Source organism: Pinus tabuliformis, chromosome 8 (assembly GCF_031772625.1).
Source record: "Pinus tabuliformis cultivar Carrire ecotype Pingquan chromosome 8, CPIR1, whole genome shotgun sequence".
Classification (NCBI taxonomy): Eukaryota; Viridiplantae; Streptophyta; class Pinopsida; order Pinales; family Pinaceae; genus Pinus; species Pinus tabuliformis.
The window spans coordinates 724,992,480-725,014,904 of record NC_142294.1 but is presented as its reverse complement, the minus strand read 5'-3'; the positions used below and the strand labels follow the sequence as shown (position 1 = coordinate 725,014,904).

Genomic DNA, 22,425 nt, shown 5'->3' with positions numbered 1-22,425 from the left:
TATATAAAAGTAACGTGTTTGTTATTAATAATATATATTTTTATTAATTTGTTTTTATTAAATAATTGATATAATGATGATGACGATTAATGTCTATTAAAATTTAAATAGTTTATCCAATTCATGCACAAGGTATAAAGATTTTAGTGTTGATTGTGCTTGCTGATATAAAAGTAACGTGTTTGTAATTGATAATATATTTTTTATTAATCTTTTTTATTAAATAATTGATATAATGATGATAACGACTAAAGTCTATTAAAATTTAAATAATTTATCTAATTTTAAGAAGATAAAAGATTAATTATAATTCTTTAACATTTTATTTCTATGCTTAAAAAAGAAGTGAGATGAGTGTTCCCAAATCATCATAGTTTTCAACTCATAGTTTTGTTGAGTTAAAAGATCAAGAAAGTTGGTAGTGTGACAAATATTTTGAAACTTAAATTGAATGTGAGTATAAGATGGACAATTTAAGAAAACATGTTTTTCATCTTCAATCCTCTTAGGATGACATACAACAAACTCTTTCATCCCGTAATCACTTGGGAATTAACCAACACCTAATTTCACTATAAACTTCATAAAAAATTAACTTCACATATTTTATCATACTTTGTAATAAACAATTTATTTCATTTATCAAAAGAATCTACTAACAGTTATATGATAAAATATGGAAAATTTAAAATTTATCTTTCTTTTCATAAATAATTTTTAAATTAGCCCAAGGGTTAGCTCAATTGGTCAAATCCCCGTCGTTAAAGTACCTTTGCTATTGAGCGGTCACAGGTTCAATTCTTTCGACATTATCAGGGTCAGGCTTCATGGGAGCCAACAAGAAGTGATCCATTCAGGTGGATTTGTTTGGTACAAATATTCTGTGGACGGCGATCACCGATATCCGGGGTCCGTGAACCACATAGAAGAATACACACACACACGCACTTGTAAGGTAAAATTTATATTTACTAAAAAAATCAAAACATCAACATACAATTGTTATTTGTCTATATCTTTCAATGATCACTGAAGGTGGTCTCAATCTATCTTTAGAGAAACCAGATATATTGACCGCCTTCTTGGAATAACTCATACTAGTACAAAAGTTACTAAATGTCAAACAATTTATCAACTGAAATACTAAAAAGGAGCATATATATGGAAATAATCATAACTCAAGACTCCAAAGACGTCACATGGGCAGGATCTTTCACGCTGGAACCAGGAGGTGCTGGGGGCTTGAGCTCACATTGGAGGTGGCTCCCAAGGTGAGCTAATCCAACATCCATACTTTCCAGACATGCACATTGAAATCTCTGAGCATGCTTTATATCATTCAGAGCAACATAGATAGCATATTGTTCCTCCAATTTTCCTTTAATATTCTACCAAGAAGAGTTTTGAGTTGCTACTGGATTGTTATTGAGTTAATATACTGCTTTCGTCTACCCTTGATGTGTCTAGGGTTAGGTACCCAGTGGGAAACATCCTCTATAATGTATGCATTTGAAAATGGCAAGCATTCATCAATAGGTTGTCTCTAGGCACCTAATCTTTGCTTGGGTTTTAGGAGGGATTGTAGCGAATAAATTTCTGCAGCTTCATGTGCTTGGGCTTAGGATCCGTTTCCTTTCTCAGGAGCATGTCCACCCTCACCTCCATGGCCACCCCACCCACCTATGCAGATGCGATTGTGCTGTTGAGGTTGGGTGCTCATGCTAAACAAACACCAGGGGTAAAATACAAAATTAGAAGAACTAATGAAGATAAAGCATATGGCAGGTTAAAGCCATGACTAATGCCAAAGGAAAATGGGAGCATGTTTGATAATAGAAGCAGTGCTACCAGTGGAAGCAAAGAGAAGAAGAAAGATAACCGACCAAGGAGTCAATTAATATAATCATGTCTCCCTTCTTACCCTGTGAGAATAACAAAATTGACCAACCATTAAAGAAAAAGCTAGCAATTAACCAATCAAGAGTAAAGGGAATTGAGACAGAGAGCACATATATACCGCTAAAAATGTCATGCAGCTTGGCCTAGAGGATGAGCTAAGGTGGACTGTCAGTCCTGCTACTGCCAAAGCGAAGGGAACAAGCTTTGTCCCAGATAACCCACGAGCAAGCCAAATTTTCTCCCGTGCTTGAGGTTCTGTCTCTAATTATTTTGTGAGGATTTTTCTTCTAGAAACCCACTCTCACAAATTCTCCAAATACAAACCATCGTAACCACAATGCCCCAACTATCTTTTAACTAAGCCAAAACTCGGTAAGAACAAAGAAAAAGCACTCCAAGAGAAAGACCTCTTCCAAGATTTCTACCGAAAGTCGAGTTGAATAAAGAAATATCTCACTTCATCTTATTGAATTACAATCACATGCACATGCCTATGGGCCAAGCCACATCACCCTTATTAAGTGCATTTTGACACGGTGGGCTCGCCCTTGCTCATCCCTGTCTCCCAACCCATCAAAGATTAAATCAAATAAAATTAATCATATCCATAAATTTATTGTTATTTAATTTTAAAATTAAAAAATTGCGATTCGACTATTTTGTTTAATATGTATATTTAAGGACAAAAACTTTTAGAATTTTTTATATATCGAAAGAACACATCCAAGGTCACACCAATTTGGCTTTAAAGCGAGTGCACCAGGCAGCTACTACACAATTAAAAACTGAATTACCTATTACTTGCTGCGCTTCAAAGGACCCACTGAAACATAAATAAATCCAAGAAAAGGAAACATTGATGGGTCACATCATTAGAATCTGTCTGATTATAAAAGTACGTTACCGTGAAGATTAAAGTCTCGAATTCCCGTCAAGAAACTGAAATTCAGAGTGTAGCGAGCTCGTATTTATCAATGTCCACTGCAAGGGAAGCCAAAGCAAGCCAAAGTAAGTTGAAGACAGTGAAGCTGTAAGCATGCAGAGAATTGGGTCATTGATCAGTTCTATTTTCGGTAGCAGTGAAGCTCAGAAACCTGCAGCTAAAGTCAAAGCAATTTACATATATCCTATCAAGGCTTGCCGAGGCATTTCCGTGCCTCGGGCCTGCATTTTCCCCACTGGTAGTCTTCCCAGCCTTAAATTTTCTTCATTCATGAGAACTTTTGAAATAGTTGCTTGAATTGTCAAATATTTAATGCATACAGATAGTTCCTAATCCTTCATGGCTGGAACATTGCTTTAGATGCGAATACTTTATAGTTTAGACCAAAGACTGCATGAATTGAATGGCTTGGTGGAGGCAAAGGGTCATTTCATTTGGGGAGGACGAAGAAACATGCTTGTCATATTTAGATGTTTCTTGAATGCTCTTTCTCTGCTTCAAGAATAAAATGAATTAAAGAAAAATATTACTCAATTGAGATGTAAGTATTAAGTTCCTGAAAGAACTAATATTTGATATTGTTATATTACTGTGGCAATTTATTCTAAAATTAGTTCAATATATTTTTAACAGAAGTAAAGATTTTATCTATCACAGAATTTACAGGTACAGAATAAAGACTATCTTGATGTGAGTTATAGTGTATATGGTAATTCACAAGTTAATGGGTATGCTAATGATGCAGAGTTATTTTTACAATTTAACAAGGTATTAATGTTTGCATGTGAAATACCATTAATGATCAGCTTTTTGATAGAGTGAAGTACATTATAAAATTGAGCAACTCTGTTGCTTGCTTCTTCTGATTTTCATTTGCTACATTTTTTTGTTTTGCAGGGTTCAGATGGGACAGACAATGGCTAGTTGTAAATTCAAAGGGTCGGGCATGCACACAAAGAGTGGAACCAAAGCTTGCTTTAGTGGAAGTATCTCTACCAATTGAGGCATTTAGTGAGGAATGGGAACTTACAGCTGATTCATTTCTAAGTAATAATTTAACGAGCATATGTGTAGTCATTATTATGATGCTAGACTAAGAAAGTGTTTAAAGAACAAACTGCACTCAAAGAAACTGTATGTGGATATTAGTTTATGGTAACATCGAATATGTGTTATAGTCTCAAATGATGAAAAGAGGCTAAGGAACACTGGATCTCCAAAACCCCAAAAAGGTTTTGTGAGATAAGTTTGAGAAACACCTTAATTAAATTAATTGCCCTAATTAAAATATTTCCTAAGTTTAACTTAGGAAAAATGGTAAATTAAAGATAATTAATTTAAGGATGTTTGAGATTGCTCTAGAGGCTTCTATTGATAAAGTCTAATTGATATTAGCTGTTGATGGAGATTAAATCATGGCCGTTGAAGTCTTAACGAGAGTTTATAAGAGCAGGTCGAAGGGCTTAGTGTTGGAAAATGTAACTATGTTCGGTCTTCAATAATGTACTTGAGTCATTATGTAATGTACTTGTCAAAAGAATAAAGAAAAGAATTATTATTCTTATTATTGTGACTTATTAAAGCATGAGTTTCATGTTTGGGTCACTATGTTTTAGGTCAAAGTCCCCATTGAGGACTTCTAGGATTTATTCTGAGTCTATAGAGTTATTGTACATTTAAAGAGACCCTTCTTGGGCTTTTGAATCATGTAAAAAGGTTAAGTATTGAGTCAAATATGAATTATGTAACCTCCACACCATGTCGGCCTAAGAGAAGATCAAGTCGGCCTAAGGACCCTATTCGACCCCACAAGAAGCCTATAAAAGGAAGCTCATTGAATTCATTTGGAGCATCATTCTCTCATCAAGTTCGAATTCTCTTGTAGCTGGGAAGAAGTGTGAAAATCTCTTGTTGCTAGGCAAAAGTGCGAAGTTCTCTTGTAGCTGGGAAAAGGTACGAAGTCTGTTGCCGGGAAGCTAAAGTGAATGCAAGTTTGGGGAAGTCTAAGAAGACAAGAAAAATCGAAATTTTTGTGTCTCTCTCTCTGTTTCGTGTCCTGAATTGGGAGATTGAAGTCTTCCAAGTTTCACTGTTGCCGAAAGCTGCCAGTTGTCGTAAGTTGCTACATAGTCGATGTGCTGGGAAGAGGTCGAAATTCTGGGAGGCTGACTTGGTGTGGAGGAAACGTCTGGTCTTGGTCTAGAGTGAAGAGTCTCAAAGAATACTGTTGAAAGGAAGAATTATCTTGATTGGGTTTTCCCCTCGATGGGGGTTTTTGCCCTGGCATGTGCCTACATCTAGCGTCTATTGTTTTATGTGCTGCTTCTTTTGGTAATTGCTTGATGAACTAAAGAAAGAAGATATAAAGAATTGTAATAATAAGAAACATCACAAGTAATTATCAAGATCAAGAAAATCTTTACTGCCTTTCTGATTTTCTAACACTTAGAAAACATCAGCTGCATTAGAGAAATCAATGTGATTAAGGCAGATCGACCTGCCCATTTGCAGATCTAGCGAGGGCACATTTTGAGCCAGGGAAAGATTGCAGCAATGACAATTTCCAGAGAAATTCTCAGGAGGTCTTACAGTCTCCAGAGGAGGAAAGGAAGGCTGAATTATCCAACAGGGAGGCTGAAAATATGCAGTATGAGTTGCCTAGTTGCTCAGAAAGTGCGAGTGCAGGATCTAGAGAGAAGTGTAGAATCCCAGATCTACATTCCGGAGGCAGGGTAAATTGGATCCAAGGGCAGAGAAAGGCAAGACGTCTCATCTGGAAGTGATTAAGAGGCGGATCGAATTATTTTGAGTAGATAGCGTGCAATTCTAGTCCAACTGTGTGAATTAGCTAGGATGTGCGAATTTGTGAGAGAGGGATAGACCTAGTTGTTGCGAGGGAAAATTATTTCCCAGATTATTTTCCAGTTGAGATAGATTTTCGGAGGATTGCCATATTTTTGTTGCATAATAAAATAAACCTTCATCTGCTGCACTGGTTTTCCCTTCAGGGTTTTATAGGGACTTTTCAATCCAAAATAATTGTGTTAACTTTTTATGTGTGTGCATCTATTTCTCAGTTACTGATTTTACTTCCATAACATATTTTTTTGTGAAGAATTGTAGTGTGATTTATTCGTTATTTGCCATAAAACAAATAAACTTTTAATCAGTGAAGAGAATAAATTCCAGTTGCTGCAATTTAAGGAATTTTCACATGGTATCAAAGCATTGAAGATTGGATCACAGGCTCAGAGGCGAGAGGAGCATGATTGTGCAATTTCAGAGGGAGATTTGAGCACATTTTCTCTAGATTTGTGCTGGCTAGATAGGCAGTGCAAATTGTTAGACATAAATTGATTTCTAGAGGAAGAATGCTTGAAAAGTTCGATTTGCCAAGAGTAAAAATCCAGTAGGTAGTGTGGTTGTCAGGAAGCATTTCTGGTGAGCAGATTAGTTAATTCACTGAGTATATCTAGGCCCAGAATATTTGTAGCAATTGTTGCAGTTGTAGGTTTGCGCAGGGAGGAAGAGAAAAGCACAGAGGGAGGAGTTTTGCAAAGTTTCTCAAAGGATTTCCAATTTCCAGTTTCCAGGAGGAGATTTGTGATTTCCATCAGTTGTAGGTCATAATAGGCTTGCCAGTCCAGCTAGTGTGAGTTTTAGGGTCAGCAGTACATGTGCTAGATTCTAGAGAAGGACTTCTAGGAGGTAGAGTGAGTTACCCATAGAAGTAGCAAGCAGTGTGAATTCCGAGAAGGACACTGGAGGCAAGTGCAGAAGAAGATTTGTGCATTGCAGAGGGAGTGTGAGTAGCAATAGGAAGGAGAAAGAGATTTCCAAGTTCATTTCTTCAGTGTTCTCAGAGTCAAAGAAAGGTCAATTTTTTATAGAACGCAACTAAAGTAGGTAGATCAAATAGCCAGATTACATATTTAGTCGATTTGAGGCAGTAATTTCATCTCCAGTTGTTGGATCTATTTTTCGGAGGAGGTTCGAATAGCTTCAAAAGTCGAAGGATGCAATATATTTGCCGAATCTATTTTCTAGTAGCATCTCTCAGTGAGCAGTACGAATTGTAAGATTTAGTGCAAGTTGCAGTATCTAGTGCGAGCTACAGGTAGAGGGGTGCGAGTTTGCAGAAGAAACTGAGCTTGTTTCTGTAGAGGAAACCATGGGTTTCCAAATCGATTGGTCAATTTGAGGAGTGAGATAAATTTCTCCAGTTTTATTTGAGTATTACAGATTTTTTAAGCTTTCCAGAGATGGTCATATGAGATTGCCAGAAGAGGCCGTGTGAGTTAGCTAGAATGCATATCGGGCAACAGATTGACTTCCAGTTGTTGGAGACAGGTGCCAGAGGGAGTGCAAGTTGTCTAGTGTGAGTTGCAAAGCGAAGAAGGGTCCTAGCCAGGGATCGGACTCGAAAGGAGATATAATGACACCAGATCTAGGAGGAGTATGAGACTCCAGTGTGCCATATCGGGAAGGATCTGTGGGAGGAGCAACTGTAGGTTTAAATCAGTGTTACGAAAATCGCGATATTATCGGAAAATCGTGATTTTTTGAGTTTGGCGATATTATCACCCGATTTTTACGGTAAATTTTTTTTTGGCAAAAAATCGCGATATTTTTTGGGAAAAAAATCTTGATAAAAAAAAGAAAAGAAAAAGAAAAAAAATTGCCGATTTTTTGATGAGGAGGAGGAGCATCAGGAGGAAGAGGTGACACAACCTACCCAGGCTACCCCTGTCACCAGTAGAGGGCGTGGTCTACCCATGTAGCTCCTAGTTCGTCAACTTCTAGAGCACAACAGAGTCCACTACTAACTCCACTGGCATCTACATCTAGAGGGAAAGCTATTGCATTTTCTCGCAAGAGGGGTAGAGGAAATTAGTGGTATTAGTTATTTGGTTCATTTCATTGTATATGATATTATGATTCATGATATGAGATACATTATTATATTTTTTGTTGATATTTGGAGGCTGAGTTGGGACTCAGGAGTCAGGACTGACTATTCAGGACATGATTCACTGTTATGTGTGATGTAGCACTAGAAATGATATTACACATCTTATATATTAGTTCTTTTATCATATTTATGTGTCAATGTATTTATTTTATGTTGTAGATGCTTTAGATATTAAAAAAATTGAAAAAAATTGAATATTTTTGTATTTTATGATTTTTTCCCGATTTTTACAAAATTTTCCCGATTTTTTTCCTTGCTGATATTATCCCGATAACGATTACTGCAACATTGGTTTAAATCTAGCCATGAAGGCTTGATTAGTAGATCAGATCCAGTTGTTGTACATTCTTCACATGGATCTGTACCTTTTCTACCGGGGCCCACAGTAGTAAAGTAGTAGGAGGAATAGTCGTGATACAGGAGGTACATGAGTTCAGTGTCAGCAGGATGTAGTCATATAGACAACATCAAAGCTAGTTGCAGTCAGTACTCAAGAGACAGTTGCAAAACTAGTTGCAGTGACACAAGCAACGTGAATTGGCCAGTTGCAGAAAGCAAGGTGTAATTCCAGCTAGAGAGGTTTCCAGTTTTCCGGAGAAGGAAAGAAGACTGAGTTGATTCTAGTAGATGAAGCTAAGGGAGGCAGTGCAAATTGAATAGTTGTAGAGAGCAGGACATAGTTCCAACCAGAGACAATCAGCCAGTCTGTGTTGTAGAGGCTACAAATTGTGTACCAGTGTCAAGAGGTGATCCAGAGGAAGAACGATTAGTGTCAGTGAGCAGCACGAGGCAAAGTTACTACCGAAAAGGGTTTTTGGAGCCAAGATTGAATTTCCCACAGCAGAACTATGCAGTCCTATTCGACATGCAGGCAGAAGTGCGAGTTGCAGAGGAGAGGCTTTGTTGGAAGGAAAAGAGGTTTCTCAGTGGGAGATCGAGACTCAGACGGAGTCTAGCTTTAGAGGGAGCAACCCTATGGAAGCTCAGTGCTTCAAGATTTAAGGTGATCAACACACAGTTGCAGTGATAGTAGCAGCAATATAGTGTAGTGGCAGTACAATAGTAGCAGTGCAGAGGAATCAACAGTGTGAGATCTGAAATTGGTTCAACTACAGATCAGTGGCAGATGAATCAAAGTTTGCGCAATGGCATGGTGGACAATGAGAGATAGTTATATGATAGTTGTCAAACACCAGTAGCGCAGACCAAACTGTAGTGGCAAATAGTCAACATGAGCCAACAGTAGCTCCAATGTTGAGCAACAACAACATGGATAGTCGCAATGACAACAATACCCTAACATCAGCGAGTCCACAACAGGTGGAGCAGTAGAGGCGGGAGATCAATTGTAGGTTCCAGGTGGATTTACAAGATTAGAGTAGCGTAGTAGCAACACAGGATGATTCAGTTACAGGTTGTAGCAGTTGAGTCAAAGATTGTGCTTAATGTGGGTAGGTCCAGCTACAAGATTATTCACTAGGAGAGAGAGTGGATAACACCTTCTTCACTAAGAGGGTGTGTTAGTTTATGGTAGTTTCAGACAGGTGTTCTAGTCTCAAATAATGCTAAGAGGCTAAGGAACACTAGATCTCGAAAACCCAGAAAAGGTTTCACGAGATAAGCTTGAGAAACACCTTAATTAAATAATTGCCATAATTAAAATATTTCCTTAGTCTAACTTAGAAAAAGTGCTAAATTAAAGATAATTAATTAAGGATGTTTGAGATTGCTCTAGAGGCTTCTATTGGTGCAAGTGTAATTGATCTTACCCATCGATGGGGATCAAATTGTGGCTGTTTAATTCTCAATGAGAGATTACAAGAGCAGTTCGAAGGGCTTAGAAAACATCAGTTGCATCAGAGAAATCAGCGTGATCAAGGCAGATCAAGTTACCCAGTTCGCAGATCTAACGAGGGCACAGTTCGAGCCAAGGAAAGGTTGCAGCAGGTGTTTGTAGCAGTGAGAATTTTGTGAGAATTTCCAGAGAAATTCTGAGGAGGTCTTCCAGTTTTTGGAGGAGGGAAGGGAGGCCGATTTATCTAGTAGGGAGGCTGAAAATCTGCAGTGTGAGTTGCCTAGTTTCCCAGAACGTGCGAGTGCAGGATCTAGAGGGAAGTGCAGAATCCTTGATCTACATTCCGTAGGCAGGGAGAATGGGATCTAGGGGCAAAGAAGGGTATGATGACTCATTTGGAAGTGATTAAGAGGTAGATCAAATTATTCTGAGCAGATAGTGTGCATTTCCAGTCTAGCCGTGTGAATTAGTTGGGAAGTGTGATTTTGCCAGAGAGGGCCAAATCCAATTGCCGTGAGGGAAAAGCATTTCCTAGATTATTTTCCAGTTGAGATCGATTGCCAGAAGATTGCCAAATGGGTATCTAGATTGTAATTCTCTATATTTTTATTGCTTAATAAAATAAACACTCATCTGCTACACTTGTTTTCCCTTTGGGGTTTTTCCGAGGACTTTTCAGGCCAAAATAATTGTGTCAAATTTTTATGTGTGTGCATCTATTTTTCACTCTCTAATTTTACTTCCGCAACATATTTTTTTTATGAAAATTATTGTAGTGTGATTTATTCATTATTTGTCGTAAAACAAATAAATTGCTAATCATTTAGGATAATAAATTCTAGTTACTGCAATTTAAGGAATTCTCACAATGGATTTTATCATTTGAGTGGACATTGTTGGTTTATGAAGATTGTTGAGTTGTTGTTTTAAATATATGATTCTTATTGTAATCATATCTTACATATGAATAATTTATGTCTAACCATTGTTTTAAAAGAAAAAGTGATCAATTGCTTGTTATTTTCAAATAGTAATTGCTCCTAATTGAGGGCCTAAGAACACGATGAAAAATTTGTTGTATAGACTATTTGGCTATTGTAATGCATTGATGTATCAAGATTGTTGTGTATCTAACCACAAAATCTTTATGGGGCTTTAAAATCTCTATGTACTTGAGATATCTTGTCTGTATGCTCATGATTTTTAATAATGTTCTGGTAGACCTTTCTAATATCATATTGTAATATTTGTAATAAGTCACTTTTAAGTAATAAGGGCCTCATCACTTTTATCCTGACAACTTTAAAGTTAAGGTTTTTTCTAGCTTTGCAAATATATCTGATTTCTCTTAATATTTCCATTCTTTTGAAGTTTTTCATGGAACAAATTTTTCAAGTTTTTCATGTCCAAGTTTATGCTTGTCGATATTTTTGGATATTTTTTTTTTATATTATCCTCAATATTTTTGATAAGTTTCTTTCCAGAACCTTGGCAATATATTGCCCAAAATGATATTTACAACGGTTTGTCCATGTTTCTAGTATAACTAAGGCTTTCCCCACTCTCATTAGTATCTCTTATCATTTATCAATACAATCAACTAGTTTATTGGATTTTCTCAATTGCATAGATTTGCAGGTGCAATTCACCCTTGTGTGTGCAGGTGCCCCCACTATTTTTTTGGCTCTTTATTTTCGTTATTGTTAGTGTTTGGTTTGTCTTACGCTAATAATCGTAATAGTAGTTCCATTTGTGTTGTAGGAACAATACGAATATGATAGGCCTGATCCTTGTTGAAATGGTCTCGGAACAAGAAGTAAATCCCAATACCTTGAGGAGAAAATGATCCCATGCATGTTTTGTCATCCACATATGAGAGTAGAGGCATCATCATATCAGGTCTGATTATGCAATATTGGGTTACATATTAGAATATTCAAGATACAAATGGTCCACAAGGTTAGACACAAATGCTAAGCAATTGTTAGGACAACCTTGATATCAAACCATTATTGTGATTTTCTCGTATCTTATATGCGGCGGCATCATATTAGGTTTGATTGTGTAATATCAGGTTACATATTAGAATATTCAAGCTACAAATGGTCCACATGGTTAGACCCAAGTGCTAAGCAATTGTTAGGACAACCTTGATATCAAACCGTTATTGTGATTTTACCATATCTTATATTTTCTATGAATTATTAGTTTTTCTAAAGATTAGGTATGTTATATGCGATTGAGTGGTGTATTTGTAAGGGGGTAGTTAGTAAATTATGAGAATCTCTTCAATAATACACATTATTAATCCTTAAAAAACTTCCATATTGTATGCATTCTAATCCTTTTGAATACATTCTATAAAGTTATGCAAAGGATAAGAGATGGAGACATTATTTCATAAAAGTTGATGACCATAGTTTTTCAACATGTAAGATGAAAATTCAACCATGATTGCCGTCCATGTAGCATTGAGTAACTTTTGAGCTTGTCTATTGCGTGTCATTGTTGCTACTAATATTTTTAGCACTTTGAACCAAGTCATGGGGAACATATCTAGTGTTTGGATATAACCTGGTTTTGCATGCTAAATACTAAATTAGTGCTTGTGGGTCAGATGGGTCTATTATCCACCAACATGGGTGACCCCATAGGAAAAAAAATTCTCCCATCATCTCTTCTAGCCAGCCAACCAACAACCTCTGACAACCACCACTAGCCAATGACAATGTGCCATTCATATCTTTGCCACCACAATGAGATTTATGTTCAAAATCTAGATGGAAATTCTTTCAAATAAGTAGATAAAGTTGGGCGTGTTAGTTTACCATGTTGCTTTGAGCATGTTCTCCTTCTATTGGTAGAGGACTTGAACTTTATTGGAAATAGGACACACCCATGTAAGAGTTTTTCATGTATGCAAGTTTCTTTTATAGACCTCCTCATCTTATTTTTGCTAGGGCATGTTATCTTCTAGGAGGCACCTATATGTATTTTTCATATCAACACTGTTGGAAGACTAAAGATTTGCAATTTTTAAGCCCTTTAGACATGTGGTTGACTATGTATTATGGTATCCTAGGCCTATAATGGTCGACCATGCCCAGTCCTTTTAGTTTACCATTCTCACTTCCTTTTGTCGTGGATGTGATTGGAGGATTTGAGGTGGATCGATTTGGAAACATGATTTAGGGGAGCCATTGGTTTTTGTAGAGTTGAGCGCATTATGTAGGGCTTGTGTAGCCATGTCTTTAGCGCACCTATGTCTTTCCCACATGGCCATGTGTTATAGAGTTTGCACACATTTCCTTTCCTTTGGTGTAGCATTATCCAAATCTTTCATATGGCATTCCCAAAATTCATGACACTCCATATTTCAAGGACCTATATGATTCCCAATGCACAAGGTTCTCGAGGGTCATAGTTTTATGAGTTCAAAAGTGGTTAGTGATGGAGTATTTACACCCATGCAATAAAAATCAAGTTCCTTCGTGGAAGCCCCTTGGTGGTAGTTCACTTGGCAAGCCCATGTTATGTAAATTTATGTGAGTGATCAACGACCCATGTTCAAATCCTTGGAAATGACCTTTGTGTCGTCTCTAAGGGTGGGGTAGTACACCTAGTGGTTATAGTGGTAGGGGTCAAGAATCGACCCCGTGTTATGCGAGTATGAGCCCGACTCAATTGTCTATTCCTCTAGTCACAAAAGAAAATAAAAAGGAAAAAGTTACTTTATGGAAAATAGAAGTGGAAAGAGTATGTCCAAGGTTCAAATTATGGTCAAAGTGCACATTGAAAGGGCAAGGGGAATGTTGGCTCTCCTAAGCCAAGCATTTCCTCCTTTAGGCAAGACATCACCCTTGTAAACCCCAACATGCCAATCTCACTTAATTTACGGGTAAAAATAGAGTGAAACATTGGATGATAAAGTGAAGCACTTCACATTCAAAGTATAACATGGGCTATTCAAAAGGTTGAACTTGAGGTCAAGCTAGATGTGGGAGCCATTATGCGAAAGTGGGGTCCCTATAGGTTGAATTAAGACATGAAGTGGAATGTTGCATTAATAAAATGGATTGGACCATTTTGAAGATAGCCATGGCATCTTAGTGGGTTGTAGCCCCATAAAAGCTAGATGTTCACTCTTTAATCTGAAAATTTCAAAACAGAAATCCTATTGCAGCAATTGGAATTCATTTTTTAATTGTTAATTAAATTAACAATTTATCTGCTACAACAAATACCAAATAAATCACACTGCAACCTTCACAAATAAAACCGCGGAAGAAAATTAGCGCTGGAAACTGAGAAAATCTAGCGCGCACACATAAAATTTACACAGTTAATTTTGGGCAGTTGTCCGCAGAAAAACCCAACTTGGTAAAACCGGTGCAACAATAGAGGGTTTTATTATTATGCAACAGTGAAATTTTGAGTACAATCTATGGATGCCCAACTGGCAATCCAAACAACAAGAAAATCTAGCCAAAATTATCTAAGGGAGTTACCCTTCTTCCACAAGCAACCCTGACACAACTTTCCTTCAGAAAATCATCCTCCTGAAACCCTTACACTGGCCTCTATGCAGTGCTTGCGCAAGCCCTATGACATCTAGCCCATAACTACCTTTGATGAAGTCGTTATGCCTATTTCTGCGGAGGAAATCGCTTCTCCGGTACCCTGCAACCTCTGCCCGACATCTGGAATTGAAAACACATTTTCCTCCAACTAAATCGAGTTGCTCTTCTGAAGCAACTGCGCAGTCCTCTGCACTGCCCCACTGGGAATAACTCGGCCTCTTGTTGCAGCCTCTCCGAATCTAGAAAACTTCCTCCGGATCATTGTCCCTTCCCCTCATTGTCTCTGCTTCGATCTCTAGCTCTCTGGCAACTACTGCTGCTCTCTGGAAATCGATCTGCCAAGGAAATTGAACTGTTGAAGTGTCTTCCCCAAGTGCCCATCGATTTCTTATAATCGTCTATTTGGACTCCAACGACTGAGATTAAATCTTAATCAAGGGCTAGGATCATCTTGAAGTCGATCTGTGTGAGTTTCAGGACTATTCTCACGTTGACTTAATTAATTCTGATTAATCAACCAGTTTTCCTAAGTTTAGACTTAGGAAACATTAAAAAATAGGTTAATAATCTAATTAAGTCATCTCTAGGTAGAATTTCCAAAAAACGATTTTTGGGTTTTGGAGATCTCGTGCATTCTAGCGTTTCCACCAAATTTCGTCAGATGCTACAAAAACTAACATTCAACCAAGTCATGTGATTATTATACTTCAAATTCAACATGTGTAGCATCGAATTAAATGGAATGCTCCAAGCCATGAGTTTTTGTAACATATTAATTGTGGGAAGAATCTACTACAACCACATGTGAGAGCTCTATCAAGTGAGTTATTAGACTTTTGTTGACTTCATTTATGCATCTTCCATGCAAGCGCTTCATCGCGAAGGTAAAACTATTGGAAATATTGTTGTCATTGATTTCAAAGATAGGGGAAGATTACAGATGTTCAAGATAAAGATTGCAAGATGGAGATTGTTGGAAATATTGTTTTCGGATTTTTGATGCCCAGTTTGGATACCCTATCTTTGAAGGCCTTTTTATTCTAAAGACCTAGTTCAAATGGGAGCATTGGATATGTACTTGGAAAGATTCCCACCTTTCTAACGGTATATGGCACTTCCTCTAACTCTATAGGAATGAGGAGATATGAAAGATTTCGCTAGGTCGGCCCAACTGGAAAGTACAAGTCAACTCAACAAATTTTATTAATCGGCCCCATAAGTGAACAAAAAAACACTATAAATAAAGAATAGATGAGTGCACTTTAAAGGAATCCGAGCAAGAAGATCAAGTACAAGTGCACAAAAAAAGGATAGGAGATGTGTAAGAGGCGTTGGGGAGTATTCTTGGGGTTGAAATGTGTACAAGTGGAGATTGAGTTTTCTTGTAGTGTTAAGGGTGTGCTATGATGGACTAAGGCTATGATGTTGTGAAGAGTGTTATTTTTGGGTTGTGATGCTGTGAATGCACTATCATGAGATTATATTTTAGGGAATGATACTATGAGGTTCACTAGGGCCTAAAGGCTAAATTTGACTTGGGTTTGAAGCTATGTCTAGAGTATGAAGCAAGGAGAGGCGCTAAAGCATGAAAGTTAAGGGTGTGATGATGTTCTGAAATACATGAAGTATGAAGCATGAAGATGAAGTTAGAAGTAATTTGTGTATGAAGTCCTTAGGTTGGTGTCTATACAGGGGTTACTAAGTTTGTGCTTAGCCAAGGAGATTGGTGTCTCCAGTACATTGGTTCCTACACAATAGCTTGTTGAGTTGGTGCTTAGCTAAAGAGATTGATGCCTCTAGTAGGTTGGTTTCTACAAACTATCTTGCTGAGATTGTGCTTAGATAAGGAGATTGGTGCCTCTAGTAGGTTGGTGCCTACATGCTTTGTAATGGTAAGTTGGTCCAATCATCTCTGAAGTCATAACTCGTCCTTTCTTCAATCAATGACTGAAGTCCCAACTCGTAACTGCTAACCAGTCCTGTAGTTAAACTGAAGAAGGCTCCACGTAACTGGATCTCCAACACTACACATGAACTCTAGATGATTATTCGTGTAAACTGGAGATAACTCATCCTAACTGAAGTCTAACTCATGAGGACAATTCAAGGACTTCACTAGCTAAGGCATAAGCCAAAAGACCTTGCTCGCTACATTTTCAATAACTAGCTCTCTAAGGTTGCCGTCAATCTAGAAATGAGTTCCAAATAGCATGTCCAAGTGATATGAGGTGTCCAAGATGATGTAGAAGCATGTAAAAGTCAAAATTTGAGGGTTGTCCCTCAATTAACCTCATCGCCTCTTGTGGGGTCCCCAGATCTAGCTGGGCCACCATAAAGGGGTCTCCATGGGTCTCCAACCACACAAAGTGGCCTCCTCTGCTCTAGCGTTGAGGGCTTCTCATGGGCAACTAGCCCTCCCTAGTCTCTAAAGGTGAGAGCCGAGACCATCCTCATTTGGGCCCTGAATCAACTTCCATCTATCAATTGGAGTCAAGGCTAGCTAAGGGGTATGCTAGGTCCAGGTTTGTCATCCTGAAGAATCATAAGATTCATTGCAAAGTGGTAAAAATTCCTGGGTGCATGAGGTGCCCTGAAACATTTGTCATCCCTTGTTGTTGCTAGGATGCCCAAGAGTCTCAACGCTCCACCTATTTGTGCCAATATTCTTCTCTAAGGGCTTGGGTACCTATGGAGAAGGTGCCCAATACTTGGGTTGCTGAACTACCTGACAATCGCAATACAAATTCTAGTGAAAGCAACCAGTCATTAGGGACAATGGTCATTATTGCATCTAAGTGAACCAAACTTGAATGTCATGGGCTACTTAATACTTCATGTAAGGATCCCTTTCCAAAATCAAGACCCTGATCTCGCAATGGTGTTTTCTCCCTAGGTGGGAGTGGCTAAAGGTCAACCCTATTAGGTGTTTCCAACCCCTAAGGGGAAGTAACATTTCCTTGGTCGACCCTAAAATTGAGAGGTGTTAGTGAATAATAATGATGATAACGGAGGGGATAATGCTGATTTTGGGTAGCATCGGATGTGCTCTAGCTCCAAAATTTTGTGGAGGGGCTAGAATACATGAGATCTCCAAGACCCATAAATGGTTTGGAGAAATTCCACCCGGATTGTGAGTTATTAAAATAATTAATATTTTTAATGGGGTTCCTAAGTCTAAACTTAGGAAAATAAAAATATTAATGGGTATTAATAAAAATGTGGTTGAGAAGCTTCTAAGAGATAAGGATCAAGTTTGTTTTAGTCTTAGTCGTTGATTAGGGACTTAATATCGGACGTTCATTCATCAACAGGAAAAGTATAAGAGGAGGCTTGAGGGTCAGTTGGAGATACACCAAGTGATCAAATCAGTTCGATTTTTTTGGGGCGTGGTTTGCTGAGAAAATCGAACTAGTGATTTGAGTTATAGTGAGAGGGGCAGAAGCAGAGATTTGGATCGGAAAGGAGTTCTGAGCCAAAGAGTATGTGGCAGAGAGGCAACAATAGCATTAGAGAGGTAGCGCAGAAGCCTACGCAGCTCACGAGGGGCTCACGCAATGCTGACGCAGGCCAAGAGGGTCTCTTGCTGTGGCAGGGCAGGATATTCGTCAGAAGATCGAGATTTTGTAGGAGAAGCGAAGTTTTGAGCCGGGAGGGTTGAACAATAGTCTTCCTCCACCAAATTGATCCAACAGAAGGGGTGACGCAGTCTCCTAGAGGCAAGACGCTGGGCCAAGCAGTGATTGCTCAGGGATTTCGTAGTGTTTGCCGGGAGTTAGATCACTCATTGGATCAGTCGTGACTTGGGGAATGAGGTAAACCCTCATATGTATTTCTTGCTACCGGGATTTCTCTGAAAGGTTAGTCGGTGTAGGAGGCAACCTGTTGTACTCAGATTTTTCTTACTTAATAATACAAACCCTCTATCTGCTACACCGGTTTTCCTGCATTGGTTTTTTCCGGGGACGTGTTGTCCAAAAATAACAGTGTCCCTTGTGTGTTTGTCTCATATATTGTTTCAGTTTACGATCTGTATGTTAGTGTAGTCTGCAACAATTTTTTTCATCATTGTTTATAATAAATAACTTTTTGAATGAAATAACAAGTAGGACATGATAAACCAGTGACTGCAATAGGATTTCTATTTGTATAGATTTAGAAATTTTCACATGGTATCAGAGGATTGTAGATCATAGGACACTGAAGTCATCAGCCGAGAGATCCAACAAATCTGCTGCAAAGAGGTAGCTGTCTCGAGTGACATCACTGTTTCAGAGCCAGAGGAGCAGTTGAGGGGGTGACACAGTGCCAGAGGAGTGATGCAGAAGCTCACGTAGTGCTTGCGTTAGCTTTCTGAGCCAGGAGGAGGAGACGCAGTAGCTGAGAGGAGCTCACGCAGTGACTGCGTCAGCTCTCTGGGCCAACGTAGAGCCTAAGGGGCTCGGATCAGTCAGTTGCTGGAGCAGTAGGAGCAGTGTAGATTCGATCTGGGGTGCTGGCGAGACGCTATTACTGTTGTTGCAAAACAGTGTCTGTGGAGATGAAACCAAGGTAAAGGGAGTCACTGCCTTGACGGATTTCTTGCCAAAAGAAATCTAAGTCTGGGTTGCTGAGCAACAGCAAATGAGGATTGGAGAAGGGGTGATTCGACATTATTTGGCAGGAGGATTTCCATGAAGGAAATTAGGACTCAGAGGGAGTCTCGAAAGAACCTGTTCCTTAGAGGATTTCTAGCGCCAAAGAAATCTAGATCCGAGTCTTGGTGGGGCAGCAATAAGAGAGGGTGAAGAGAACCTGTTCTACACTTGTTTGAGTAGAGATGGCAGTTAATGGATTGAGGGATTAGGACAAATTGGATGGAGCATCCAACTTTGTCATCTGGAAGGCCAAGATCCTAGCAGTCTTGGACAAGAATCACATCAAGGATTATGCTTTGAAAGTGGTTAATGTACTAGTCGATGTTGATCCTCTCAAGAAATACGAGGAGGCTCAGGCAAAGGCGAAGTGCATGATCTTGGACGGGGTCAAGGATCATGTGGTCCCACATATTGCTGAAAAGGAAACAACAAGGGAGATGTGGGAGGCCTTGACCACCTTGTATGAGGGAACTTCCGTCCAATGAAAGATGTTGCTTGAGAACCAGTTGAGACAATATCAGATGTAGAAGGGAGAAGAAATCGATCCCTTCCTTCTCAAGTTGTAAGGGATTTGAGACTAGCTAACTTCCGTGGGCTCTACACTAGATCCTGAGTTCATGGTCAGGACTGCCCTGAATGTAGTCACTGAAGACTAGGACACCTTTGTCCATATCATCTTGGGCAGGGCTTCTCTGCCCAGTTGGGAGGAGATGTGGGCAGCTCTTTGACAAGAAGAGATCAGGTGGTTAACCAAGGCAGGAAGCAGTGGCAAAGGAGTCATATCCAAGAAGGAGGAGGAGGAGGATGCATCTCTCGCGTCAGTGGGGCAACAAGGGTAGCAAAAGAGGAAGAAAAAGGATATAACCAAAGTCAGATGCTTTAGGTGTGGGGAACTGGGACATTTCGCTACATAGTGTCTTCGGAAGAAGGGCAAGGAAGAGAAGTCTGACTCAAAGGTTGCTCCAGCGAAAGCTGACGAAGAAGGCGAGGATGATGATTGTGCCATGAGTGCTCATGCACCTCTAGAGAAGAGGTGGGGCAACATCGAGTTATAGTCGGGAGGACTACATAAGGACAGGATCCTTGAGTTTCCCAAACTCTTGGATCATATATGACTACGGGAGCCCTTAATGACAGTAGAAAATGACGGGAGTCAGTTGGTGCGAGGGATGATGGAGCAACAGTCGCAGAGCTAGAGTGCCAGAGTTTGAAACAACGCAGTGGAGGTTGCAGCAGTGTGAGAGGCACAAAGCAGATTGCAACAATGCAGTAGCATCAGAGGGTCAACATAGATTAGCAGCAGAGGTAGCTTCAGCATCACAGGGTATCCAGACTGACCAGTATGTTAGCTTTTGGGTGGCTTTTTCAGTCGCTTAATTCTCAACAACTGAGTTGCAGTGCAACAGTTAGGTGTCGCAGTGCTGTGGGCAACATGATGCAGCATATTGAGAGGGAGCTATAGTACAGATGTAGCAGTGACAATGGCAGTGTCATGGGCAACAGTACAGGATGCAACGGTGCAGTGGATGAAAGGCGGTAGGCCAAGCATCAACAACACAGAGGACCGATGTCGTGGATTAGTGTGATGCTTCTATGGGGGAGTATTGCTAGAGCACATTCCTCGCTAAGAGGGAGTGTTGATTTTGGGTAGCACCAGATGTGCTCTAGCTCCGAAATTTTGTGGAGGGGCTAGAATACGTGATATCTCTAAGACCCAGAAATCGTTTGGAGAAATTTCACCCAATTCGTGAGTTATTAAAATAATTAATATTTTTAATGGGGTTCCTAAGTCTAAATTTAGGAAAATAAAAATATTAATGGGTATTAATAAAAATATGGGTGAGAAGCTTCTAAGAGACAAGGATCAAGTCTGTTTTAATCTTAGCCATTGATTAGGGACTTAATCTCGGTCGTTGATTCATCAACAGGAAAAGTATAAGAGGAGGCTTGAGGGTCAGTTGGAGATACACCAAGTGATCAAATCAGTTCGATTTTTCTGGGGCATGGTTTGCTGAGAAAATCGAACTAGTGATCTGAGTTGCAGTGAGAGGGGCAGAAGCAGAGATTTGGATCGGAAAGGAGTTCCGAGCCAAAGAGTACTTGGCAGAGAGACAGCAGTAGCATTAGAGAGGAAGCACAGAAGCAGCCCAGGAGGGACTCATGTAGTGCTGACGCAGGCCAGGAGGGTCTCTTGTAGTGGCAGTGCAGGATATTCATAAGAAGTCCCAGATTTTGCTGGAGAAGCGAAGTTCTGAGTCGGGAGGGCTGAACAATAGTCTTCCTCTAGCAAATCGATCCAGCAGAAGGGGTGACGCAGTCTCCCAGAGGCAAGATGCTGGCCCAAGCAGTGATTGCTCAGGGATTTCGCAGTGTTTGTTGGGAGTCAGATCACTCATTGGATCAGCCATGACTTGGGGAATGAGGTAAACCCTCGTATGTATTTCTTGCTGCCGAGATTTCTCTGAAAGGTTAGCCGGTGTGAGAGGCAACCTGTTGTACTCAGATTCTGCTTGCTTAATAATACAAACCCTTTATCTGCTGCACCAGTTTTCCCGCATTGGGTTTTTCCGGGGACGTGTTGTCAAAAAATAATGGTGTCCCTTGTGTGTTTGTCTCATATATTGTTTCAGTTTATGATCTGTATGTCAGTGTAGTCTGCAACAATGTTTTTCATCATTGTTTATAATTAAATAACTTGTTGAATGAAATAACAAGTAGGAGATGATAAACCAGTGACTGTAGTAGGATTTCTGTTTGTATAGATTCAGAAATTTTCACAGATAAGACTTCATGGCCAAGTGCCATGGTCTAAGGGACCGACTGATGGGGGTGTCCACATCCTTAGTGTATATATGTGAGGAGAGAGCATTCGTGGATGCATGAGTTACCAACTCAGCGTTTGCTTTTCCACCCTTCTTGTGTGCCTTTTACTTTTTATTGATTTTTCTTTCATTACTGCTCATAGTTCAAGGGTTAGAGCTTGCTTTGAATGATGTGGCAGTTGTATTTCCTTTTAATGATGAATTAGTTCATTGCTCATCGGGGTTGGGACATGCAAGGGTTCTTTTTGTGCTCAGTAACTAGGTGATGGCCATATGAGTGAGGTAGAGCTCATGCTAGGCTTTTTCCCATGTGCTAATTTATATGTCCCTAGCCATATTTTGCATTTTGATTTTTCTTTATTTAATTTTTTTGTGGCCATGATATGCTCTTTCTGTTTCTTTTAGTTGCATCAACCTCCTAGGGCAAAGTTTCCAGGCCCTACCCAGGTATGTGGACATATGGCTATCAAATCCCAAAGAACTCATGACAGCTTGGACCTGAAGAATGGAGGTGAGATAAGGGCTTATAATGTGAAATGGAAAGTGTTAAGTATGACATAGGGATAGATGGAACTATGCTATCTCAATTAGGGCTTCCCAAGTAGTGTTCCCCCTATACCCATTAGGCCATTAAGGGAGGTCCCACTGGACTAGGATCAAAGATTAAACCACCATTTAAGATTAAATAACAAGATAATGTTCTAAGCTCATCAATCTTCCAAATCACCCTATAATCCATATAAAATGCCCAAAAACAAACAAACATAAACACCCAATAGC

The 22,425-nt window shown here is 39.3% G+C and overlaps 1 protein-coding gene across 3 annotated transcripts in view; it reads left to right on the top strand.

Annotated features, from left to right (window-relative positions):
* The first annotated feature begins 2,727 nt into the window (after positions 1 to 2,727).
* The window catches only part of LOC149237634 (uncharacterized), an 80,139-nt gene continuing 60,441 nt past the window's right edge, over positions 2,728 to 22,425 (top strand). Inside the window, exons 1-2 of one of the 3 annotated variants that reach the window (XM_089372728.1) lie at positions 2,728 to 3,080; positions 3,740 to 3,889. In XM_089372728.1, the coding sequence (XP_089228854.1) occupies positions 2,936 to 3,080; positions 3,740 to 3,889 (295 nt within the window). In that variant the 5' untranslated portion in view covers positions 2,728 to 2,935. The remainder of the gene's footprint in view (positions 3,081 to 3,739; positions 3,890 to 22,425) is intronic. The other 2 variants (XM_089372727.1, XM_089372726.1) reach the window with 2 other exon arrangements.